Genomic DNA, 20,991 nt, shown 5'->3' with positions numbered 1-20,991 from the left:
AACTAATCTTTCACTCTGGCACTGGATTTCTGCCATGTGGCAAAATCTTGGCCTTACTATACAAAGGTGGTAGTTCTAGTTGCTGCTAGTTTTAACCAGATATCTGAACATATTACACCAGTTTTAACATCTTTACACTGGCTTCCAGTCAGTCACAGAATAGATTTTAAAACCACACTGATAGTCTAAAAATCCCAGAACAATTCAGTCCCAGAATATAAACCTGAGCTCTCCATCCATCCATGAGCTCTAAAATTCAAAAACTCAGGCCAACTAGTCCAGACCAGAGTCCAGACTAAGCACGGGAAATCAGCATTTAACTGTAACGCTGCAAACAAGTGGAACTTCCAGTGGAGATTAAACTTTAACCAAATAGACTCATTTAAATCCAAGTTACAAACATTCCTTCTCTCATGCAGCAATGCATGAAATCTGCACGGTAAATTTGAACTAATCTGGACGGTTGCCTGCTTTTAAACATTTTAATTTAGTTATTTAATGTGATTTTTAATGATTTTTTCCTCAACATTTTATGTCTTAAAATGTTTGTTTCTCTTTAATTTAAAACACACTGAATTGCTTTATGTATTAAATGTGCTACACAAACACACCTTTCTAGCCTAGTCAGTGTTCTGAGAATATGTTTTAATACAATAAAAATATACTAATATATATATATATATAATTCTAAAATACATTTTCAGCCTGCATAAGACAGTAAATGCTTCTCTACAAGCCTGTGATAACCACATTTCCTCACACATCACATGAGCCATGACCTTGGTGACGGTGTCATTAATGAGTTGCTTGGAGAGTCCAGGGCCTCATTCTTGCCAAGCTGGAGCTGCAAAGAATGGTAGGCATGCAGGTCTGCAATTCCTCTCCCTGCCAGGAATGAAGCTTTCACTTTGCCTTTCACATGGCCTCATGGTAGCTTAGATCATAAACCAAGAGTCTTTCCAAATAATTAATCTAAGTTGATGGAGAGAGCTGATTGTCAAACCTTTGTTTATACACATCAATCTCTCTCGTCTTGTGTTGTCCAAGCCTGACCTACAGCTCAAGCCTGTCTTGACAGCGGTTGATCCCTCCATCCGATTGAACGGAATCACAAAAACAAGGCCTCTTAGATGATTTATATCAGGGTGAGAGCAAGGCTGATAGATGAGTTGGTTACAACTCATCCATCAAAATCTTTATTATTATAATGACTGACCTCAATTTAAAAAGAAACATCATAAAGCAAAATATAACAAACTGATTTTACCTTGTTGAAGAACTAAAGCATGGTACAACATGCAACATTTGCATGTATTTAAACCAGCCTCTCCACTCCCCTTATGTTACTTAAAACCTGTTCATACAGCCCAGGTCTGACAACTTTATTAATACTCGGAAGTCAAGGAGCGAGATTTGACTTCAACATGCTGCACCTACTTCCTTGTTCATTCATCAATCCATTCATGAAAGCCGACAGAGGTGTGCTGTAATGTTGCCATGCAGTGGCTGGGTGTGATACTTGCTTTCCCAGTCATACCAGCCAAAAAGGAAACTGGGGATAAATTAGCAAAACAAGTTATATAAGTGCAATTATAGTAGCTATTGTTTATAATCTACTTTTAAGCACAAGCAGACAAAAGAGAAAAAAAATAGTGCTGTTAACGATGCAGCCTGTAAGAATTACTGAGATCTAGAAGTAAAAATTAAAATTGGCCTTTGATTTCAGTACACACCTACCTTTGTTATAGAGGATTGTGCAGGACTTCCCAAGAACATTTGGGTTTAAGTATTTTTCCACAGAAACTGATCTTTTTTGGAATCAGATGTATTTTTACTGAAGTTATTACATGGCCAGTTAAGCTTTGATCCTTAGCCTGGTCTTTCCTACTACCATTATCCTTTTCCTCCCACATGCCTATCAGGTAGACAGGATATGTCCAGTGCACGTTGGGACAAATGCCAGTTAACAAAGAGTCAAAAGAGAAGTTTGTGTTTTGGCCAAGAACTTTCAAAATCCCTCCACGTTTCCATCGCTGAACTCCCACATACAACATTCAAGCATGAAGAGTAATTGTGAAACCCAGGCTGGCCTGTTAGTCACAGCCACGCTTGGTCACGCTCCTGGAGGGGGTGATGCTCTTTTCACCCCTTTCAGGATGCTGACTTGCCTGAACAGAGTCTCATATAAGTCCCCTGCTGTGGGTGGCAGGTTTGGAGTGTGCATTGTGAATGCTGGCACCGGAGGCTGTAGTAACAGCAGAACTGACTCTTTGGCACATTCACTGCAGCTGAAATGTCATGTGAATGGTACACATAGATCCCCTACAAGGTTTGTCCTTTATAGAAGCCAGCGAGAAGTCTGACAGACTGCACTTAAAAAAAAAAAAAAAACTTTTCTCAGCCAGGGGTGAATGAAGCTAAGTAGGCCTTTGTCATGGGGTAGATTTTTGCAACATAGCTACCATGTCCTACTCAGTTATGCACTTTAACATAACTGTGCATGAACAACATAAAATCAGTCCCCAGGTGAAGAACTGTGCTTCAGCTTGCTGTATTACACCTGTCAGGGAGATCCATTAATAATTTTTGTGCCATTTCACTAAAAATTGTGCATCAACCTCAATCCAGAGGCAGAAAATCTTGAGGGTCACTAAAGTCACTACAGTTCATTTTGTGTGGACGACGACTAACTGAACACAATTTACTGCAATTAGTGCAGCGGCTGTGAAGACAGTCCAGATACACTCGGGATAATTGAGTTTACTAGAAATTTGCATGGACACCCGCTGCCTTAAACCACTTTAGTTTTTACAAATGCTGAAACGTGACGTAAGAATCACATTGAACTTTGTTTTAAACCTTTTAAACTACGATAATTTAAAAGGTGCATCTTTGCATATATTTGTAACAGGTTAGGAGTGCTCAAGCTCCAGAACTGAGAAGGTGAGAATATGTCAGTAACCCTGATAGTATACTGTGTAAAGGTTGTGGTGATGGTGTACTGTTAGCAACTTTAAAATTCAAACAGACCAGAACTTTCCATCACTGTCTACTTGTAAATATAAGTAAAGTACATAACTCAAATTTATAGCACAACAATCACAAAAGGTTAAATTTATGTTGAATCTGCATCTTCCGTGAGCCTTTGTGGTCCAGATATGTTGAGTTTTGATAATAGCCCCGCCCCCTCTGACAGGAACATAACCTGTTCATCAGTTTTTGCTAATCTTTATTATTACACTGCACAAAACTGAAAACTGTTAGAAACATCTTATTTGTTTTAGTTTATATTCAAATAAAATCTGGGTTAAGAGAGTAACAAGCAGCTCACTGCCATCTATTACAGGTCCTCGCATGGGTCAAAAAAGAGAAAAAAAAGGTCGTATTTATGAGTGCACGCCGGCAACAGATCAAAATGCATCAAATGAGATAGTCCATAGTCAGTGTGTGCAACACCACCACTGACATTATCAGATCTGAGGTAATGGGCTCTTTATCAGACTTCCAGTTCAGCTCATTCAGCTCTGAACACCAACCCAGCATCAGCAGCATAAAGCGCTCTCTATTCCCTCCTCTCAGTGGAACTCAGTCTGCCTCATATCACTTCCGACCGGGAGGAAGCTACACAGAAGACCCCAGCCATGCTCACACTCTCCTATGTGTGCTCACACGTCAAAGAGCTGCCAACTGCACCTCCAGGCCAAGTGTGTGTTGGTGGGTGCAGCTGCATCTTTGAGGAAGTCTGGAAGAAAACCTCTCCCTTTACACTTCTGCTGGATGAGGATGAGACGATGGCAGGAGGCAACATTAGGAATAACCCCACCAGTATAAATGCTCCTTTGTTTCACCCTTCTGCCTTGTTCTGCTGCTGCAAACATGAAGATCACATCTCCCTGTGAGTTCATTACCCCGAATTCTTCTGCAGTCGTTGCTTTTCATTCACACACTGAAGAACACTTGATAAACATCAAGCAGCTCAGCATGAGACCGTGGAGGATGTGAAAGAGAACACAGAACATAAAGCCTCTCCAGCTTCTTTTTCTTTTCATTCATCTTTCAACAACAACCTAACAAGCTAATTTCTCTGATAATGGTCTGCTCAGTTCAAGATGCACAACTCATTTTTTGTATATCACTTCCACAATCATTTAAGTAGGACACTACACCTGGTCTTGCTTGTAGCCTCAAAGCAAACATGAAGATAACTTGATGTGGGCAATTAATAAAACACACCTGTTCTTGCAAGGGGGCCGTGATCACGCCCCACCCCGAAGCAAGCACACATGTCTTCCTTGTTGCATGGCCACACACGCACATTCACACGTGCATGCTCACAAACGTGCTCGTCTCTCCATCTGCTTCTGACTAGATGTTACTGATGTTTGTGTGTTGGTACGTTTCTCTGCAGGTATGTTTGATGACTACTGTATTTTTTCATATCATCATTATCCTATTATCTTTATGTATCATGTAGTACTGTGGTAGTTTATTTTGCTTTTTGTGATGTGTTTTAGGCAGCCTAGACAACTTTTACTTCCACATTTTAAATCCTGTCCTTTTCTCCCTTTTTTCCCCTCTTCCTCTATCTCCCTGTCAGGTTTGGCACTGACATATAAAGACTAAAGAAAATAAGATTACAATAAAGATAATAAAAATATCAAGGGCAGCCATGTATATAACATGTCTCTCTTGGTAGAGCAAATCTGTCAAGCAAAATATGGCACACAGATCACCGTTCTGTATGTTAGGATGCTGAACAGGACAGGGTTAAAAAAAAACACAGCTGTACTATCCTACTTTAGCCTTTACAGGTGACTTCTCGTGCCGTAATGTGGGCCTCCAGCTGTCTGACTTTCAACTAATCAACATGTTATTTTTGGCCTAATTATCAGACTGAAGCTTTAAGAAAGAAAAACAAAAGTACTGCCTCAAAATGGTTTTTGGCATCATAAAAAACATTTTTCTTTCTTTTGTTGCCTTGAAGTTTTAATTCTTCAGTGTATTGTGTTTCATAGCTTGATTTTTTTGTCAGTTTAAAGGCAGTTGGATCACTGTAAGTCTATTGCATAGCTGCATTTCTCAGGCCTCGTTACTTAAAATGCAGAAATGAGCTTTCAGTCACAATTGGAGTCCTTGTTACAGTGAGGCAATCTCTACCCCACACAGCAGCCTCAGTATGAATAGTGTCGTTTACGGGTCTCAGACAGAAAACAAATTACAGAAAGAGACTGTCGGGAGATTTCAATCTGCAGTTCGTCCTCTTTGGAAGAACCAAAACTCACAGCTTCATCCTTATTCCGTCTTAACATGAAACCCCCTCTGACAGCCTCATCACAATCTAATCCAGACTCGTGTTTTCTCACCGCCTCATGTCGTCACCTGTGTTCCCATGAAGATAGAAACATAAGCATGCAGAACTGTTAGTGGAAGAGGTGACAGAAGAAGTAAGAAGCTGTCAGCCCTTTGAAGAAAGCCTAGGTTGCTTCACCAGAAACTTCTGCAAGATCTCCTTCAACACGTCTCACACAGAAGCATGCTCCCTCTCGCTATCTGCAAAACAAGATTCCTGACCTTCTCGATTTACTTAAGGCTGTTCAAAACTTCCTCAGAACTGCTTTTACAATGTCACTGTGGTGTTTGTGATGCAGAGAAGGCTCCATTCAGGTTGAGGCTGACTGCATGCTTCCTTCCAAGTTCTTGCCAATCATTTGTAAACCATCACCTGACGTCTAATAGTGAAGTCACAGTGTGACCTCTCAGTATCCTGTCACATTGTGCTGTCAACAGCACGCACATTCACCCAAGGAAAAGTTAGTGGAGCACACAAATCACTCAGAAAGGCCACAAATATGCAGCCCAATGCCTTGATTTAACATGACTTATTCAGAGAAGACTTTTACATGCCACTGAGGGAGAGGTAGATGGGTGAAAATTCCTAAATGATTGAATTACATTTGGCTTGTACAGTGTGTGTGCTGGTTTGCCATGCCAGCAAACCAACACACTAAAGTTAATAAAGCTGCTTTTAACCTTTACAAAACAGCTGATTATTTAATGAGATGTTAAACTGGGAGCTGTATAGCATATTAACCATTTTTCAAGATTACAAAGATATTACTGATCTATACAAAGAAAGCAAACACAGAAGACCATATACACTTCTCCATGTTGCACAACTTTAATAGAATATCTTAACTAACTCTGTACAAATTGAAAAGAAATATTGCGCAAGTAACAAATTGTGAATAAGAACCAGTTAAGGCCATTGCTAGCACACGGTCCAATGTGGTAGATTTGAAGATGTCAACCGTGGCTTTGAGAGATCTGTCCAACAAGATGTACAATCGTTCGTTTTAAAAAGAGAAAGGGAGGGTATGGTTTCACTGCCACTGCTATGGATGACCAGTCATCAGGCAAAGGTGTCCAAATAAACGGCCAAAAATCAAAGTGCAGTATATAAAATACATTGGCACCCTGTTCCATTTATTTTCCCCACAGACATTCTACTGAACCATTAGACAAAAACAGAAATATTCATATATGCTCAAACAACTTTAAATGCTGAATTAGATTACACTGAGTTCATGACGATTGGCAAACAATTTTAATAGAGGACGGTGTGTCTTTACTTTTGGCTTCTTGGCAATAGAATTTACATTTGATCAAAGTCTCCTGCACCCTGTCCCATCGCTGACTCTCAAAGACGTTTGTTAAGAACTACATAAATACAAGAAGCAATATCTTATAAACACCCACAAAATGTTAAGGGTCTCGCCACTCTGTGTGTTTAAACTGTTAAATTTGAGGAGCGTATTTACCATATGGGATTGCTTGGGCTGGAGGAATCGACACATTTGGAGAGAAGTGTGTTGCTGTCCGACATTTTCACACTAACACAAGTTCAAAGAGAATTTAAATGGTGGCAGGATAAACGGGGGGAGGTAATGTACGCCAGCTGTAGAGGTTAAACCCGCGCGTCTTATGGTGTCCACTCAAGTGCTTGGTTTAAATGCTTGTTAAACCCATAAACATGGGCAGAAGTGAGCAGAATTAATGCAGAGCCCAAACTTTCAGGCCTCAAACATACTTTGTTCTTAAAACGTGACTTGGCAGTTTTCACATTTTATTGACCTACTAAGCCCAATGAATGTAAGTCTAGAAATGTAGCCGAGCTTAAAAGCATCTCCAAAGAAAAACGCAGCATTTCCTTCAGCTGCATGATACCAGAATAAATAGTCCAATGACATAACAATGAACATTAAAAAAGGTTAATTCAAAATGGTACATTGTATGCCTCATAGAAAAAAAAAAAACAAAAAAAAAAACAACCCCAGTGAATGATCATGTCAAACTTTATCAGCAGTTTCCGAGTAAACTCACGTCGCTTGTTGGCATTAAAAAACCCTGAGTAACTGACTTATCTTAATGAAAGTAAAGTTGGGATCCATTCCTTTCCTATTTTTTTTCCTTTCCAGACATTGTTTTTCTGGGTTTGGCAGTACCTACATTACCAAAGAAGACTGCCCCTACGTGAGATTACATGGTAGTTTAATTTAGTCAATTCTGAGTCTGAATGAAGCTGAAGAAGAGGGTGAGATGGGCGCAAGATAGGAGAAAAAGAAGTCATGCACATATTAAAAATGCAGTCTGGTTCACGTCCTATTGCGTTCGGATGAGTTTGTAAAAGGGCGGAGCCTGTGAAAGTAGGAGGTCTTGTTGATTGGCTAAGATCCAATTTGATAAGAGAGCAGATCTCCACTTCCCCTGATCACCATGGTTACTGTTGTTTGCATTCGGCAGGCTGAGGCTGTTCTTTCTGTAAAAAGGAAAAAAGATAAACATGGAGAGAAAACCAGATGAGATGACAGGTCATGTAGCATCAGACAGCAACTAGAAGAGGCTAAAAGAAAGCAAAATGCAAGAGAATGAAAGTTCCATTAAAAAGAACTGTTAGAAACCTGGGATGGGACTACAGTAGGGAATACATAGAGGCAGGACAGAGAGCAGAAGCCTCATCTACCCAAGATGTGAGTTCATAAATACCTCAAACTAGTGGGAAAAATGAAAGATGTAATGGAGAAAGACAGTAGGAATAAGAAACCAAAGTGTAAAAATTTTGGACTCCATCCTTACTTCTCCCTTACCTAGAAATGCATGGGGTGAGAATGTTTGATTATGCCTGTAATGAAGGGGAAATCCAGGGGAGGGAGAGACAACAGTATGAACAGACTTAATTGTCACATTGAGAGATGAAAGTGAGCATACACAGTGAAAACATTGCTGCAGTTGGTGAATAAGAACCCTGAAATCCTGGAGTAATTGCTGCGAGAACCATGAGGGAAGAAACTCAGACAGCATTGTTGGTCACTCCCAAACAACTGCCTATAATGGAACATTATGTTTAACCCACTGTCAGACTATATCGCCATGCCAACTAAAACGTCTTACTCCCCACTTTCATCACTTTTAGCCATTACGCTTAACAAGTGAAATCAGTAAGAGCTACTGGAGGAAATCAGTTAAAACAAACAAAAACAAGTATTTGAATTAATTTCTATCTGAAGAGGTGATTAAATCTCTTAGTTTAGCATGAAAGTGATCTGTTGTTCAATATAAAGCAATAACGTTCAGAAAGAAGAACCCATGAGTGGGACGACTAACCTTGGTGTCAAAGTCTCCCTCCTCATCATCGTCGTCTCCCTCTTCATCTTGTTCCTGAATGAAAGAAAAAAGGACGAAAACAAAAGCAGGCCTCATTATAACAGAACTGTCATAATTCAAAGATTTGGCAGTGAGTTGAAGGGTGGTGCGAGTTGAAGGGTGGTGCAGCAGTTCTCAGCAGATTAACTCATATTTAAGATCTACAGATGTGGACCAAATTGTTGGTACCCTTTGGTTAATGAAAGAAAAACTCAATGGTCACAGAAATACCTTGAATCTGACAAAATAATAAATAAAAATGATATTAAATGTAACCAATGAAAGTCAGACATTGCTTTTCAACCATGCTTCAACAGAATTATTTAAAAAAATAAGCTCATGAAACAGGCCTGGACAAAAATGATGGTACCCTTAACTTAATATTTTGTTGCACAACCTTTTGAGGCAATCACTGCAAACAAACGATTCCTGTAACTGTCCATGAGACTTCTGCACCTCTCAGCAGGTATTTTGGCCTCATAAGCAAACTGCTCCAGTTGTCTCAGGTTTGAAGGGAGTCTTTTCCAGATGGTGTGTTTCAGCTCCTTCCAAAGATGCTCAGTAGGATTTAGGTCAGGGCTCATAGAGCCCACTTTAGAATAGTCCAGTGTTTTCCTCTTAGCCATTCTTGGTGTTTTTAGCTGTGTTTTGGGTCATTGTCCTGTTGCAAGACCCATGACCTGCGACTGAGACCAAGCTTTCTGACACTGGCCAGCACATTTCTCTCTAGAATCCCTTGATAGTCTTGAGATTTCATTGTACCTGCACAGATTCAAGACACCCTGTACCAGATGCAGCAAAGCAGCCCCAGAACATAACAGAGCCTCCTCCATGTTCCACAGTAGGGACGGTGTTCTTTTCTTCATATGCTTCATTTTTCCGTCTGTAAACATAGAGCTGATGTACTTTGGTAAAAAGTTCCATTTTTGTCTCATCTGTCCATAGGACATTCTCCCAGAGTCTTTGTGGCTTGTCAACAAGTAGTTTGACTTTTTTATGATTTGTTTCCAACAATGGTTCCTCCTTGGTCGTCTCCCATTAAGTCCACTTTGGCTCAAACAATGACGGATGGTGCGATCTGACACTGATGTTTCTTGAGCTTGAAGTTCACCTTTAATCTCTTTAGAAGTTTTTTCTGGGCTCTTTTGTTACCGTCCGTATTATCCGTCTTTTTGATTTGTCATCAATTTTCCTCCAGCGGCCACGTCCAGGGAGGTTGGCTACAGTCCCATGGATCTTACATTTCTGAATAATATGTGCAACTGTAGTCACAGGAACATCAAGCTGCTTGGAGATGGTCTTATAGCCTTTACCTTTAACATGCTTGTCTATAATTTTCTTTCTAATCTCCTGAGACAACTCTTTCCTTTGCTTCTTCTGGTCCATGTTGAGTGTGGTTCACACCATGTCACCAAACAGCACAGTGACTACCTGTAGCCTATATATAGACCCACTGACTGATTACAAGCTTGTAGACACCTGTGATGCTAATTAGTAGACATACCTCGGATCAACATGTCCCTTTGGTCACATTATTTTCTTTTCTAGGGGTACCATCATTTTGTCCAGGCCTGTTTCATGAGTTTATTTTTTTAAATAATTCTGTTGAAGCATGGTTGAAAAGTAATGTCTGACTTTCATTTTTTTAATTTCAAAGAATTTTTGTTTATTATTACTTTAGTCAGATTCAAGTTATTTCTGTGGCCATTGTGAGTTTTTCTTTCATTAACTGAAGGGTACCAACAATTTGGTCCACGTCTGTAAAAGTCTTTAAGAGTACTAACCTCTTCATCTCCCTCTTCCAGTTCTTCTTCTTCAAACTACAAAACAAAACAAAGTTAAAACGCGCCCATCAAGCTTTGCTTCTGTATCCGTCTGCACAGCTCCTGAACTGTGACTGTGTGTTGCAGCTTCTTTACACTCATTTCTGCCAACGTTTCTGTGCACCTCTCAGGAGCAGCACTTACACTTTCGTCATCTTCCAGAGCCTCTCCGGTGAAATACAGCACTGCTCTGGGAACTATTCTCTCACGGAAGAAATGACCAATCTCAAAGTCTGTGGCTAGGGTGAACTCTGAATCTTCATCCTATCAAACAACAACATGCAGAGACAGTTTGTATCACAACAGCTGATGTGCACAAATGAACATGTTACAAAAGACAACACCATCATGTTATGGAGAACAAAATTACTTTTCACTCACCATTTCTCCATCTGGTGAAGCTACAAAACAAAGGAAAGATAATTTAGTCAGAGCGGTTTCTGACTAAAGACAGAATGTAAAGCAGCATTTAACTGGTTTAACATTGGATTTCCCTCCAGTAATAACATCAGAATATATCAGAACCTGCCTGATGGTGGACATTCTTCATATATGTGGAGAATCCCTGTACATTATAGCCATATTTTTAACAGCTTTATAGTTCACCTGCAACAACACACCAATGCTGTGGCTGTAATGAATTAACAGTGGATTACGCCTTACAGTCATTTTAATTACATAGTAATACTCCAACTCTAAGCTGTAATATTAGGATGGTGATACTACACTGAAAGGTGTCCTTAATCGGTAATTAATGAATGATATGGAGCCCGACTGCCTTTGCCAAGTCTATTAATACTTGATTATGAACACATCTGGGAGCATTGACTGGTTAGACCATGGTCACTGGTCTGCTTGGCTCCTATAGCCGAGCAGAACGCTAACATTTTGATAACAAGATTCAAAGCCAATGCAGCTGGTAAACAAGGACAATTAACTCACACCATTAATATTTCACTATCTACTCACTCATGTTAACTGGAAGTTAACAAAGAAATGAAAAAGGAAAAACAAACTGGATGTTAAATGATGACTTATGAGCTACAAAATACCAGTAATAAAGTCCAGATATAAAACAATAAGTTAACAAATCATGGGCCATGTGAGGTCACATGCATCTTTGTGCATATTCATGAGATTTGTTCATTAATGATTTCCTACGCTGCACACCTGAACACACTCAAGAAGGAGATATTTATATTCTTTAGTCACACACCACCACGATGACTGAACCAGTAAGGCAGCCAGTGAATGAGCAGGTCACCTTCTCAGTCAGTATAGGTCCAGGCATGTCTGACAGACTGCAGAGCTACATAAGAGAGATAATACGGGGAACGAATTACGTGTATTCCGATGAATCTCCAAGGAATTTTTATATTTATTTACACACGGCTTAACAAAGTTGTCATTTTATTTTCCTTATATTTATACAGTGGACTGTTGACTTCTACAGTGATCTCACTCCCTTTAAGTCATGATAAATCATCCCAGTAATTCTAACACATGGTTTTATCATCTAATTCCACACCTACTACAACAATGATTCATTGTTCCCATTCATCGCTTTGCATGACTGAACCCAAACAGTAGAAAATGGGGGAAAATCCGAGTTGATATAAAACTTTCAAAGCGGATCTCATGTACAAAGTCCAGCATCTGCGGGCAACAGATATGCTGACTGATGCTGTGCAACCTACAAGCAGCATGTATTATAAGCATCTGGTGCCACCTGCTGTTGAGTCTGGCTCAAATCATCACCAAAAGCCAGCCAAATGCTACCAGACTGTAAATACCAGCATGTAAACATAAATACATGTTTTTTTTCAAATGATGCATTTGTGAATCTGTCTCTTGCAGAATGAGTGATTTGGAGCCGTTTACAGTTGCAAGTCAGCTTAGGATTTTATCTGCAGTTTCAAGTAGCTTCACAAAACAAAAAACATCCCGACCAAGCTAGCACAGAGGCTCTCCGTGGATCCCTGCAGCCAGGAGACGTCAGCGAGAGAGGAAGCAGAAGTGGGGATGCAGAGCAGACGACTAGGTCAGGTGTTTAAACCACTGCAACGTAAGATCCACCATCAACAAAATGGATGAGCTGCAGCTTCAGATTACCAGCAACAGCTACATAGCTGAGTGATGTGTGATAGTTTTCACAGAGACCTGGCTGCAACCCGCTGACAGTGTCACAGTTGGCAAATGCTTTAGGATTTTATTTATTTTTTAGAATCAGAAACCTTGGATGAAATGGAAAAAATCCAATCAGACCCCAAACAAAGCCTTCAGGTCCAGTAACAGGTCACTGTACAGCTCTACCAGATCCAACTTTAGGAAAGGCATTCAACACACAAAAGGGGAATACAGGAGGGGAATAGAGAGTCACTTCACAAACTATGACTCATGGTGTATGTGGAAAGGCATCCAGACTAATACCAATTACAGAGGCCACACCCCAACATCCCCCTGCAGCAGCACCACACTGGCAGAGGAACTAAACAGCTTCTTTGGCTGTGTGGAGGCCTGGAAAATAACACCACACAGCGTCCTCTCCAGCTATGGTACACACTTCATGTTCCTGAAGGGAGTGTGGAAAGACATGTGCTGAGGGTGGTTTAACCCGAAGAAAGCTGCGGGACATCTTGGTGTCCCTGGCAGGAGACCCAACCCTCACATCTGTAGTCATGAAAAGCTTTGAAAGGCTGACCAGAAACTACATCCCCACCTCCTTAGACCACCACCAGGTTGTCTACAGAGAAAACAGAAGCACGGAAGATGCTGCTGCCATAACCCCTCAAGGGTTATAGTGAAACCGGTCTTTCCGACAATCTGTCAGACTTGGTCCCCGCCTTTCCTAAACCCTCACACTCAGCACAATGTGTAGCATGCTGGGTGCTTAGCTGAAGACAGGAAAGCTCTACAGAGGGTTATCAACTTAGCACCAATGCACTCCAGACATTATGTTTAGGTCTTGGTGTCTGAGCAAGACCACCTCCATCATCTCCGACCCCTTCAACCCAGCCCATCACCCATTTGACCTGCTGCCTTGAGGGCAATGCCACAGATCAATCAAATAAACAGCCAGACTCCGTTTATTCTCCTGGGCCATACAAACACTGAACACCCACCTTAACCTAAAAACTGTTGATCAGCCAACCACACACCACCTACAGTCTTCCTTTTACAAAACCTGACACACTCCTACTGTGGCATCACTTCCTATGGTGATATAACTGATTTTCTCTGCAGTATCATCTGGACCTGCCGTACAATTTCACTGTTTACATGATGTGAAGTTCTCTGCACTTTGGATTGTTGTTGCTCCTTGTGCCCTTGTTTTATTTTTCTCTTTTCTTTCTTAATCTGCAATGTATGTTTTATTCTTCATATTGTACACCGTTTCTATGGACAATGACAAGAACTAGAAAAGATAAATAATGTTAGATTCTTTATCACGAATCAACCTAAATCTTACATGTCTGCAAGTTTCATCCATTCTTTACCTCCTACTGGTTCTTCATTGTGTTTGGGCTAAGGTAGAGCTGGTTAGTATAGATGACTGCGCTTCGGTAAGACAAATACCAGCGTCTAAACCAGAGATATCAAACTGCAGTCCTCAAGGGCCGCTGACCTGCAGGTTTGTGAGGCTTCCCTGCTTCAACACACCTATCTCAAGTTAATGGGTCGTTGTGCAGAACTTGGTAACACGCCGTTGGATCCATTTCATTTTAATCAAGTGTACTGGAGCAGGAAACATCGAAAAACCTGCAGGACCGTGGCCCTCGAGGACCAGAGTTTGACCTTCCGGGTCTAAACTGACCCTACGGAGAACAGAATATACATGGTTTTTGTACTATAATTATTTTGGGGTAAACATTTAAAAAAAATTTTTTTTTGCAATTCTTGAGTAGGGCAGACATCTGCCTATGATTGGTACTTACAGACCCAAACCATAACCATCACTACAACCTGATTCAGTTAAGATGACCCTTTGCTGCCTAGTCAACAGCACACAACGTCACGTCATAGTGCACACATGCATTCATAGCGCCTGTGTGGCTATGAACTAAGACAAGAATAAATGAACCAGAGGCCACTGATCACATAATGTACAAAGTCTATAATTAGGAAGTTAGGTGGATTTGGGGAAGGCCATTTCTCAACACTGAATGTCTGAGTTTTACAAACAAAAACAGGCAAATAAAAAAAGCTAATGTTTCCAAGCAGTTTCTATGGCAAACAAATGAGCCTTAATGGGCTGCACAGAACCTGCCATTTAATGCCTTCTGTTGAACAAAATGCAAATGAAAACAGCTTTTTGGTCATTATTAAAAATAAATAAAGACATAAAAAAATGTGATAAGAGTCTAAGAGAGATACAAACATGTAATTTTAAGACTGTTGAACTTTGTTGAAATGCAACACATTTCTGTGTGAGTTCTCACCTTTGATGGGGTTAAAGAAGTTGAAGAAAGAGTCATTGGGGACCTGTTTGGTAACAGTGCGGACAGTGCCGCGACCTTTATGCTTCTGCTTCTTCTTAATAGTTTTCACCGTCACATCTTTCCCCTTGTGCCAATCTATCTGACATCTAGAAAGGGAACGTAAGAACGAGAAGCAGAAAAGAAGCTGATGTACGACATGCCAAAGCACAGAAGATTAATACTAGACTAAAAGCCATTTTTAAAAGCCATGGTTTCTATTTCTTTCTTATAACTAAACATATCAAAACCTCTGGCTCTCACCCTTCACAGTCGATGATCTCTGGACCCTCAAATGAGAACGGATCTGAGGCATCAGGCTCTGACTTCATCTTGTAGACTTTAGTGAGGACTGCGTTGTTGAAGTAGCCGTTCGGCTCAAAGTGGAACTCTAACGTGAAGCTCTATAAAAGAAAGCAAGAATATAGTCTGAGTATTTTGAACATATCTATTTTTTTTTTAAGTGTAATGACAGTGCTGTGTGCGGACACCGACCATTGGCTGTCCTGGCTCAGAAAACTTGACTTGAATATCTTTCAGGTGCTTTAGGATGGGCTCATCATGTTCCTAATAAGAAATCAAGATTCAGGTCAGAGTCTCAAATCAATCTTTAGGAAAGTGGTGAAAACAACACAAAGTTGGAATAAAAACTGAAATGTACCTGTAGCATGTCACTGAGCATGTCAACACTCTTGAAAATGGTGAGCCAGAACTCAGGGATGCCCTTTGGGTCTTCCTCTGGTGTGGCTTCCTCCTTCTTTGCATCCTCAATAGCAGCTTTTTCCTTTACCTCCTCCTATTGGCAACAAAAAGGCTGTTTAACAGTGGCATTTAATCAAACATTGGACATTATCGTTTATTATAGAGACTGCGTGCAGATCAGAGTTGTGCCATGTTGTTTTATAATCCTACTCTTACAGAAATGAACCAATATGCTCATTCAAACACTAAGATGTTAAACTGGCATCAGATTAAAAGAAAACAATACGCTGCTGGGATGGGTTTAGATCAGATATAGAGCAGTTACAGTAAACAGATATCACAAGCTTGTTAGTACTTGCATAAAATAGATTTCTAAGAACTGGTTTACTAGTTACACAACAAGCTCCCTATTTGATATTAAATTTCTAATGAAAATACTGTTGTCATAACATAAAGTTAATCTTTTACACACACACACACAAAATACCTAAAAATCTGGGGAAAATTTACAAACTTATCTGACAATGTTTAATTAATGTGTTCCAGCTACAATAAGAAGCTGTAATGTACTGAGTCAAACAGGATGGTACGCTTTAATCTGCTAAATCCAATCTCAGCACACTACTGTTGTCCTTAATATTCAAGTGTGGTTTCAAAAAACAAACAAAAACTCTTTGCAATGCAAACTAGAAGATGAAGAAGGATAAAATGAAAACTGCTCTTACAGCAAGCTCCTCGTCTTCATCTCTGTCGCTGTGCCACTCACACTCCTCGTCTGTGGGCTCCACTGCTCCCGTGACGATATCTCGTCTCTGCGACATCAAACAACATTAATAAGAAAGCTAATGATTGCAGAGGATTTAAGCGCATTACTGTGAAATATCTGCATGTGGACAAGAAATTAATTCGGCTGGATTTATTTTCAGCCAGCCTGCACACTTGTCTGAGAGACTGACACACACACACACACACACACACACACACACACAACGTAAACACAGTACAGACAGGTGCAGAGGGATTACAGCTGCCACTCTCCAACGTGTTTAAGAATGGCACGGCTCTTGTCACTATCTCTGGAAATAGACTCAACTGACAACAGCACAGTCATCTACTCGTTGAGACAGTTTTCACTGTAGCACCAAGGATGCATCGTCTCTGACCTCAGGTCAGGCTGAGTATGACGATCCATTAGTGCAGGGATCAACTGTTTTGAATGTCATACTTCAAATCTCTTAGAGATGATTTAGCTTCTCAGTCTCTTTACAACAAAATGTACTTTTTTAAATAAATTCTAAGTTTGGGTGTTCTGGGATAAGATATAAGCTTAAGAAAAAAGTATTGTTATAAACACATTGTTTACCTTGTCAAACAGTGGTTGATATAGGGCTGCATACTTCCTCTCTAGCTCATGGACCTCCTCGTAGAATTTAGCTTCTATGTTAGCACATTGCACCTGTAGCCTTTTCAAGGCATGCACTCGTCTCTTCACGGCTTTGGGGAGCAAACTATTTGAGAGGGAAGAGAAAAAAAAGTTAATTTCAATAGAAAAACTAAGATTATGATGAATATTTTAAAACTAAAACTGTAATCCTGAAGGGGAGAAAATGGAGAGTGCAACTTTGAATTCTCAGTCTAAGACTCACAAAGGGACAATTTTCTGAAACTAAAAGTTAATTTTTCAGGTGTACAGGTGTGGCGAATATCTACAATGATACTGCAACATCTCGGCCAACTTTCAACTCTCAAGGAACATGCCAACATGTATGCTACGAGTCACTTTAAGGCCACTGTATAAGAGTACCTCATTTCTGTGAACTGGTGTTTAAAATATAAAAAGAAAGAAAGCGAGAGAGACAGAGGCAGATAAGAAACAAAAGCTGTTACCATTTTCTTCTACTGTCTCTTCACAGTCATCAAAGTAAACCACTAGTAATAACAAGTGGCCATTTTAACTTTGTTACAAATAACCAAGATGAGATATTCTCTGTGCTTACTGTTCCAAGACGTGGTAGTTTATAGGTTTGTCCATCTGTCCACCTGGATTTGGCATTCCTTGATCCCCTTTATCTGTCAAACCAAGTCAGAATACGAATGCAAGTGTCATTACAATATTAATTAAAACATGAATCCTGAAATTAATTTAGAATTGGTAGTTAGAGTAAAATGTTTAAATGACAGCTCACCTAAACTAAACAGCTAGCGATGCACAATCGACTGACTATTGAAAGAATCTGTCTTTCAAACTTATTAACCATGACATTTGAGATCAATCTTAGATATGTCCGATTCTGTGCCGGTCAAATTTACACACAAGCTGCAGGATGGTTTACATAAACCCCAAATCACATACAAGCTAAAACATAGTCTTAGTTAATACCTGGGAAAAGACCAGCCTTTCCTCCAGAAACATTAACAAGTGAACAATCTGTAACTGCTTCACAGATTCAGATATTCTAGAAAAACTTACGTGCAACATTTAAAAGCACACACATTTTTTTCAAACAATACTATCACAGACAATAAGCACAAACTTAACAAAATAAATAATAATAATAATAAATAAAGCCTTCCCAAGTAGCAGTGATCGTTAGGAAGCTAGATCTGAGATGTGTGCACAGGGAAATTTGAGTGCAACACAAAAAAAAGCTAAAGCAAGAAAAAAATTCTGCAAAGAATTTCAGTTCATTTGTACAAAAAATTTTTAGGTCTGAACCACAAGCAACAATTTCTACATTTTAAGTTGTACGTTAAAAAAAAAAAAAGTTGAAAGAAGTACATGCTGAAAGTTATAGCTGACCAATAACAAAAATCAGCAGGTCAGACTTACATGAGAGCAATGCAAAAAATGGCAGAGGTCTCATCATTTCCCAGATTTTATCTACATTTCTATTTAACTTTGTACAGTTCTTTAAATCACATTTATGTAAGCATTAACATTGTCCGAGTGACACAAACTAAGTCTTTTTTCCTGCACTTTTCACCTTGGGTGGGTGTTTCTATGTGGCAAACTAAAATGCAAATACACTTGGTGTTACCTTTATTGGCATCCATGGTGACAAAGTGTCAGCGCCTTCCTCTATAAAAACCAAACAAGCACATCATTCGTGTTAACCTAAAAGTCATTATACGATGCAACAGTGATAATATGACAAAGTGAGACAGCCGCAAAGTAATGATGAAAAAATAAATTTGTCTGTTTCACCAGTGAACCTTGGTTTGCCATTAACACTATGGTCCATCAGATATTTTGCTTTCATATGCTGTAAAATACCTTAAGTAGAACTTTAATAATAAAAAAGGAAAAAATAAAATAAACTTAAAATAAAATACCTTGGAGGAAACCGGTAAAAAGCGGAACAGCTAAATTAACCTCGACTGATTTCAAGAAACACCAGTGTTGAGCAAGCGCAGGCCGATGACGCACTGGCATAATGGCAGCTCGGCTAATGACAGCTACAGTTAGCATCCCTTATTTTATAATGTGGAAAAGGCATACCGATGACTGTGACAGTTAAACTCGACATCCGGATAGTATCACGATAATATGCATGTTATCTTTAGCAAACCAGCAGCTACTTACTGTAAATCGCTTAACGCTTATGGGCGGTGCCAAATATATGACAGCACATTTCTAGCTAGATAGCTTGATAGCAAGAACCTACAAGACAGCGTGCCATAGACAAAGCATTAGCAAACGTCTAGTGCGCGGATTACGTTCAATGTTTCCAGTGCTAATTGGATAAATATAATTATAACTGAGAGACTGAACAATAATTCACTCTGATCTTGTTGTTCTTTGGAACTGATCGTTAAGAGTAATTTTCTTTTTGCCGGCCGCCGTGAAAAGCTAATACCAAGAAGCTACCGTTAGCTCGTGGGTTCATAAAAGCATAACTGAGATGAAATTGGCGTGAGGACAGTAAACCAGCGGTCAGTTAAATAACTCAAGAGCTAAATAGATAGTCCTCTGGTGACATAGTAGATGTTCACATTGATTACAATTTTGTGCGTATTTAATGTTTCTACAGTCTTACCTCTGAACGAGCGGAATTCTCGCTAGTCGCTACGTTCACGCGTCTTTGCTGCTACCCTCACGCGCGAGAAACACACGCGCCCCAGCATCCTGGAATCTGATTGGACAGCTGGTGGACGCGAACATGGTGGTGCATTCAAGTACTGCTTTCAAAGTTTAATTTTTTTAAAGCAAACTAACCTTGGACTTTTAAAGGACAAGCTAATATAAGGCAAATTCCAATCTAAACTTTCGCGGCGATGCTGTTTGTATCACAGCTATTGAATATGCTAATTGTAAGTCTCAGAAAGAGCGAATGGATAGAGATCACTTATCTTGTTGCAGAATTTTGCTATGTAAAACTGATGGAAACAAAAGTCTTTGTGACAGCTCAGACCGTTTAAAGTCTGCATAACTCAGACCTCTCGGTAGCGCATCGCAAAATACAACATCAAACAAACAAATAAATAAATAAATCTTGCTTGCTGATTGTCACCACTGTGCAAGGTTTTCTGAAGGCTTGAAGTACTATCTGAAAAGGAGGCTGATGAATGTTGTTAGCATGTTCTTGTGCCAGATGAGACAGAGATACATTTGTTAGGTTCAGATATGACCAGCCAAAAACATGGTTGGTTGGTTGGTTTAGAGGACAACATACATAATCCAACAGTGAAACACAGAGATAGGAGTGTGATAATATAGACCTGCATAAACGTAGCAAAGTTAGGGAGATGCCATTCACAGATTCACCATTAATCCCAGTCTAGATAACCTTCCGGCGTGGTAACTGGGAAAATAAATGTGAAGATTATGAATAGGGCAAGTATGTCGCTCGACCTGAATCCAACAAAACACCTTTTGTGTTGAGTAAGGCACAACCAGTATAGTCATAAATGTTGGATTTGTGAGTTAATGCATTTTATTGTAAACTTAATGAGAAGTAAAACACACACCTAAAGTTTCCTTTCATGGCTTTTGATCTTGACCTACTTACTTTTGTGAGGAAGTCAAGTTTTATGTGACCAACCCTTGCATCATCTTGTAGAACCGCTATAGAGTTCACATGGATACAACACAGGAACAAAACCTTTTTATTTTGTCACATTCCCTCTCAGGAGAATAAAATGGAATTTGAAGTGCTCACTTATTATTATACTCTATACTCTGTTAGATTTAGGGCTCTTGAAGTATCCACACATTTTTCTTTAAAATAAATTACACAGAAGTTAAAAACAATTTGAAATAAATTTTATTTTGCTGTGTTGATTATGATGCA

At 39.7% G+C, this 20,991-nt stretch overlaps 1 protein-coding gene across 2 annotated transcripts; it reads right to left on the bottom strand.

Annotated features, from left to right (window-relative positions):
* Positions 1 to 6,164: 6,164 nt before the first annotated feature.
* Positions 6,165 to 19,827, bottom strand: nap1l4a (nucleosome assembly protein 1-like 4a). 2 transcript variants are annotated; one of them, XM_041997100.1, is made up of 14 exons: positions 19,738 to 19,827; positions 18,739 to 18,779; positions 17,698 to 17,770; positions 17,064 to 17,208; positions 16,426 to 16,512; positions 15,660 to 15,794; positions 15,494 to 15,565; positions 15,263 to 15,402; positions 14,963 to 15,108; positions 10,905 to 10,924; positions 10,668 to 10,787; positions 10,485 to 10,520; positions 8,662 to 8,715; positions 6,165 to 7,816 (listed from the first exon to the last, which is right to left on the bottom strand). In XM_041997100.1, exons 2-14 carry the CDS (start codon positions 18,752 to 18,754, stop codon positions 7,778 to 7,780), a joined length of 1,083 nt encoding a protein of 360 aa, XP_041853034.1. In that variant the 5' UTR covers positions 18,755 to 18,779; positions 19,738 to 19,827; the 3' UTR covers positions 6,165 to 7,777. The 2 variants fall into 2 exon arrangements, with proteins under 2 accessions (XP_041853034.1, XP_041853035.1); XM_041997101.1 differs by lacking the exon at positions 6,165 to 7,816 and adding an exon at positions 8,145 to 8,179.
* Positions 19,828 to 20,991: the final 1,164 nt, after the last annotated feature.

Source organism: Melanotaenia boesemani, chromosome 10 (assembly GCF_017639745.1).
Source record: "Melanotaenia boesemani isolate fMelBoe1 chromosome 10, fMelBoe1.pri, whole genome shotgun sequence".
Lineage (NCBI taxonomy): Eukaryota > Metazoa > Chordata > Actinopteri > Atheriniformes > Melanotaeniidae > Melanotaenia > Melanotaenia boesemani.
Note: the sequence above shows the minus strand (reverse complement) of the source record. Positions and strands in the feature narration are given on the sequence as shown.

Coding starts and splice junctions, on each gene's coding strand:
- nap1l4a (XM_041997100.1), bottom strand. Junction 10,925..14,962: donor CTTCTTTAACCCCATCAAAG/GTGAGAACTCAC, acceptor TTTGTTTTGTAG/CTTCACCAGATGGAGAAATG. Junction 10,788..10,904: donor CTTCACCAGATGGAGAAATG/GTGAGTGAAAAG, acceptor GTTGTTTGATAG/GATGAAGATTCAGAGTTCAC.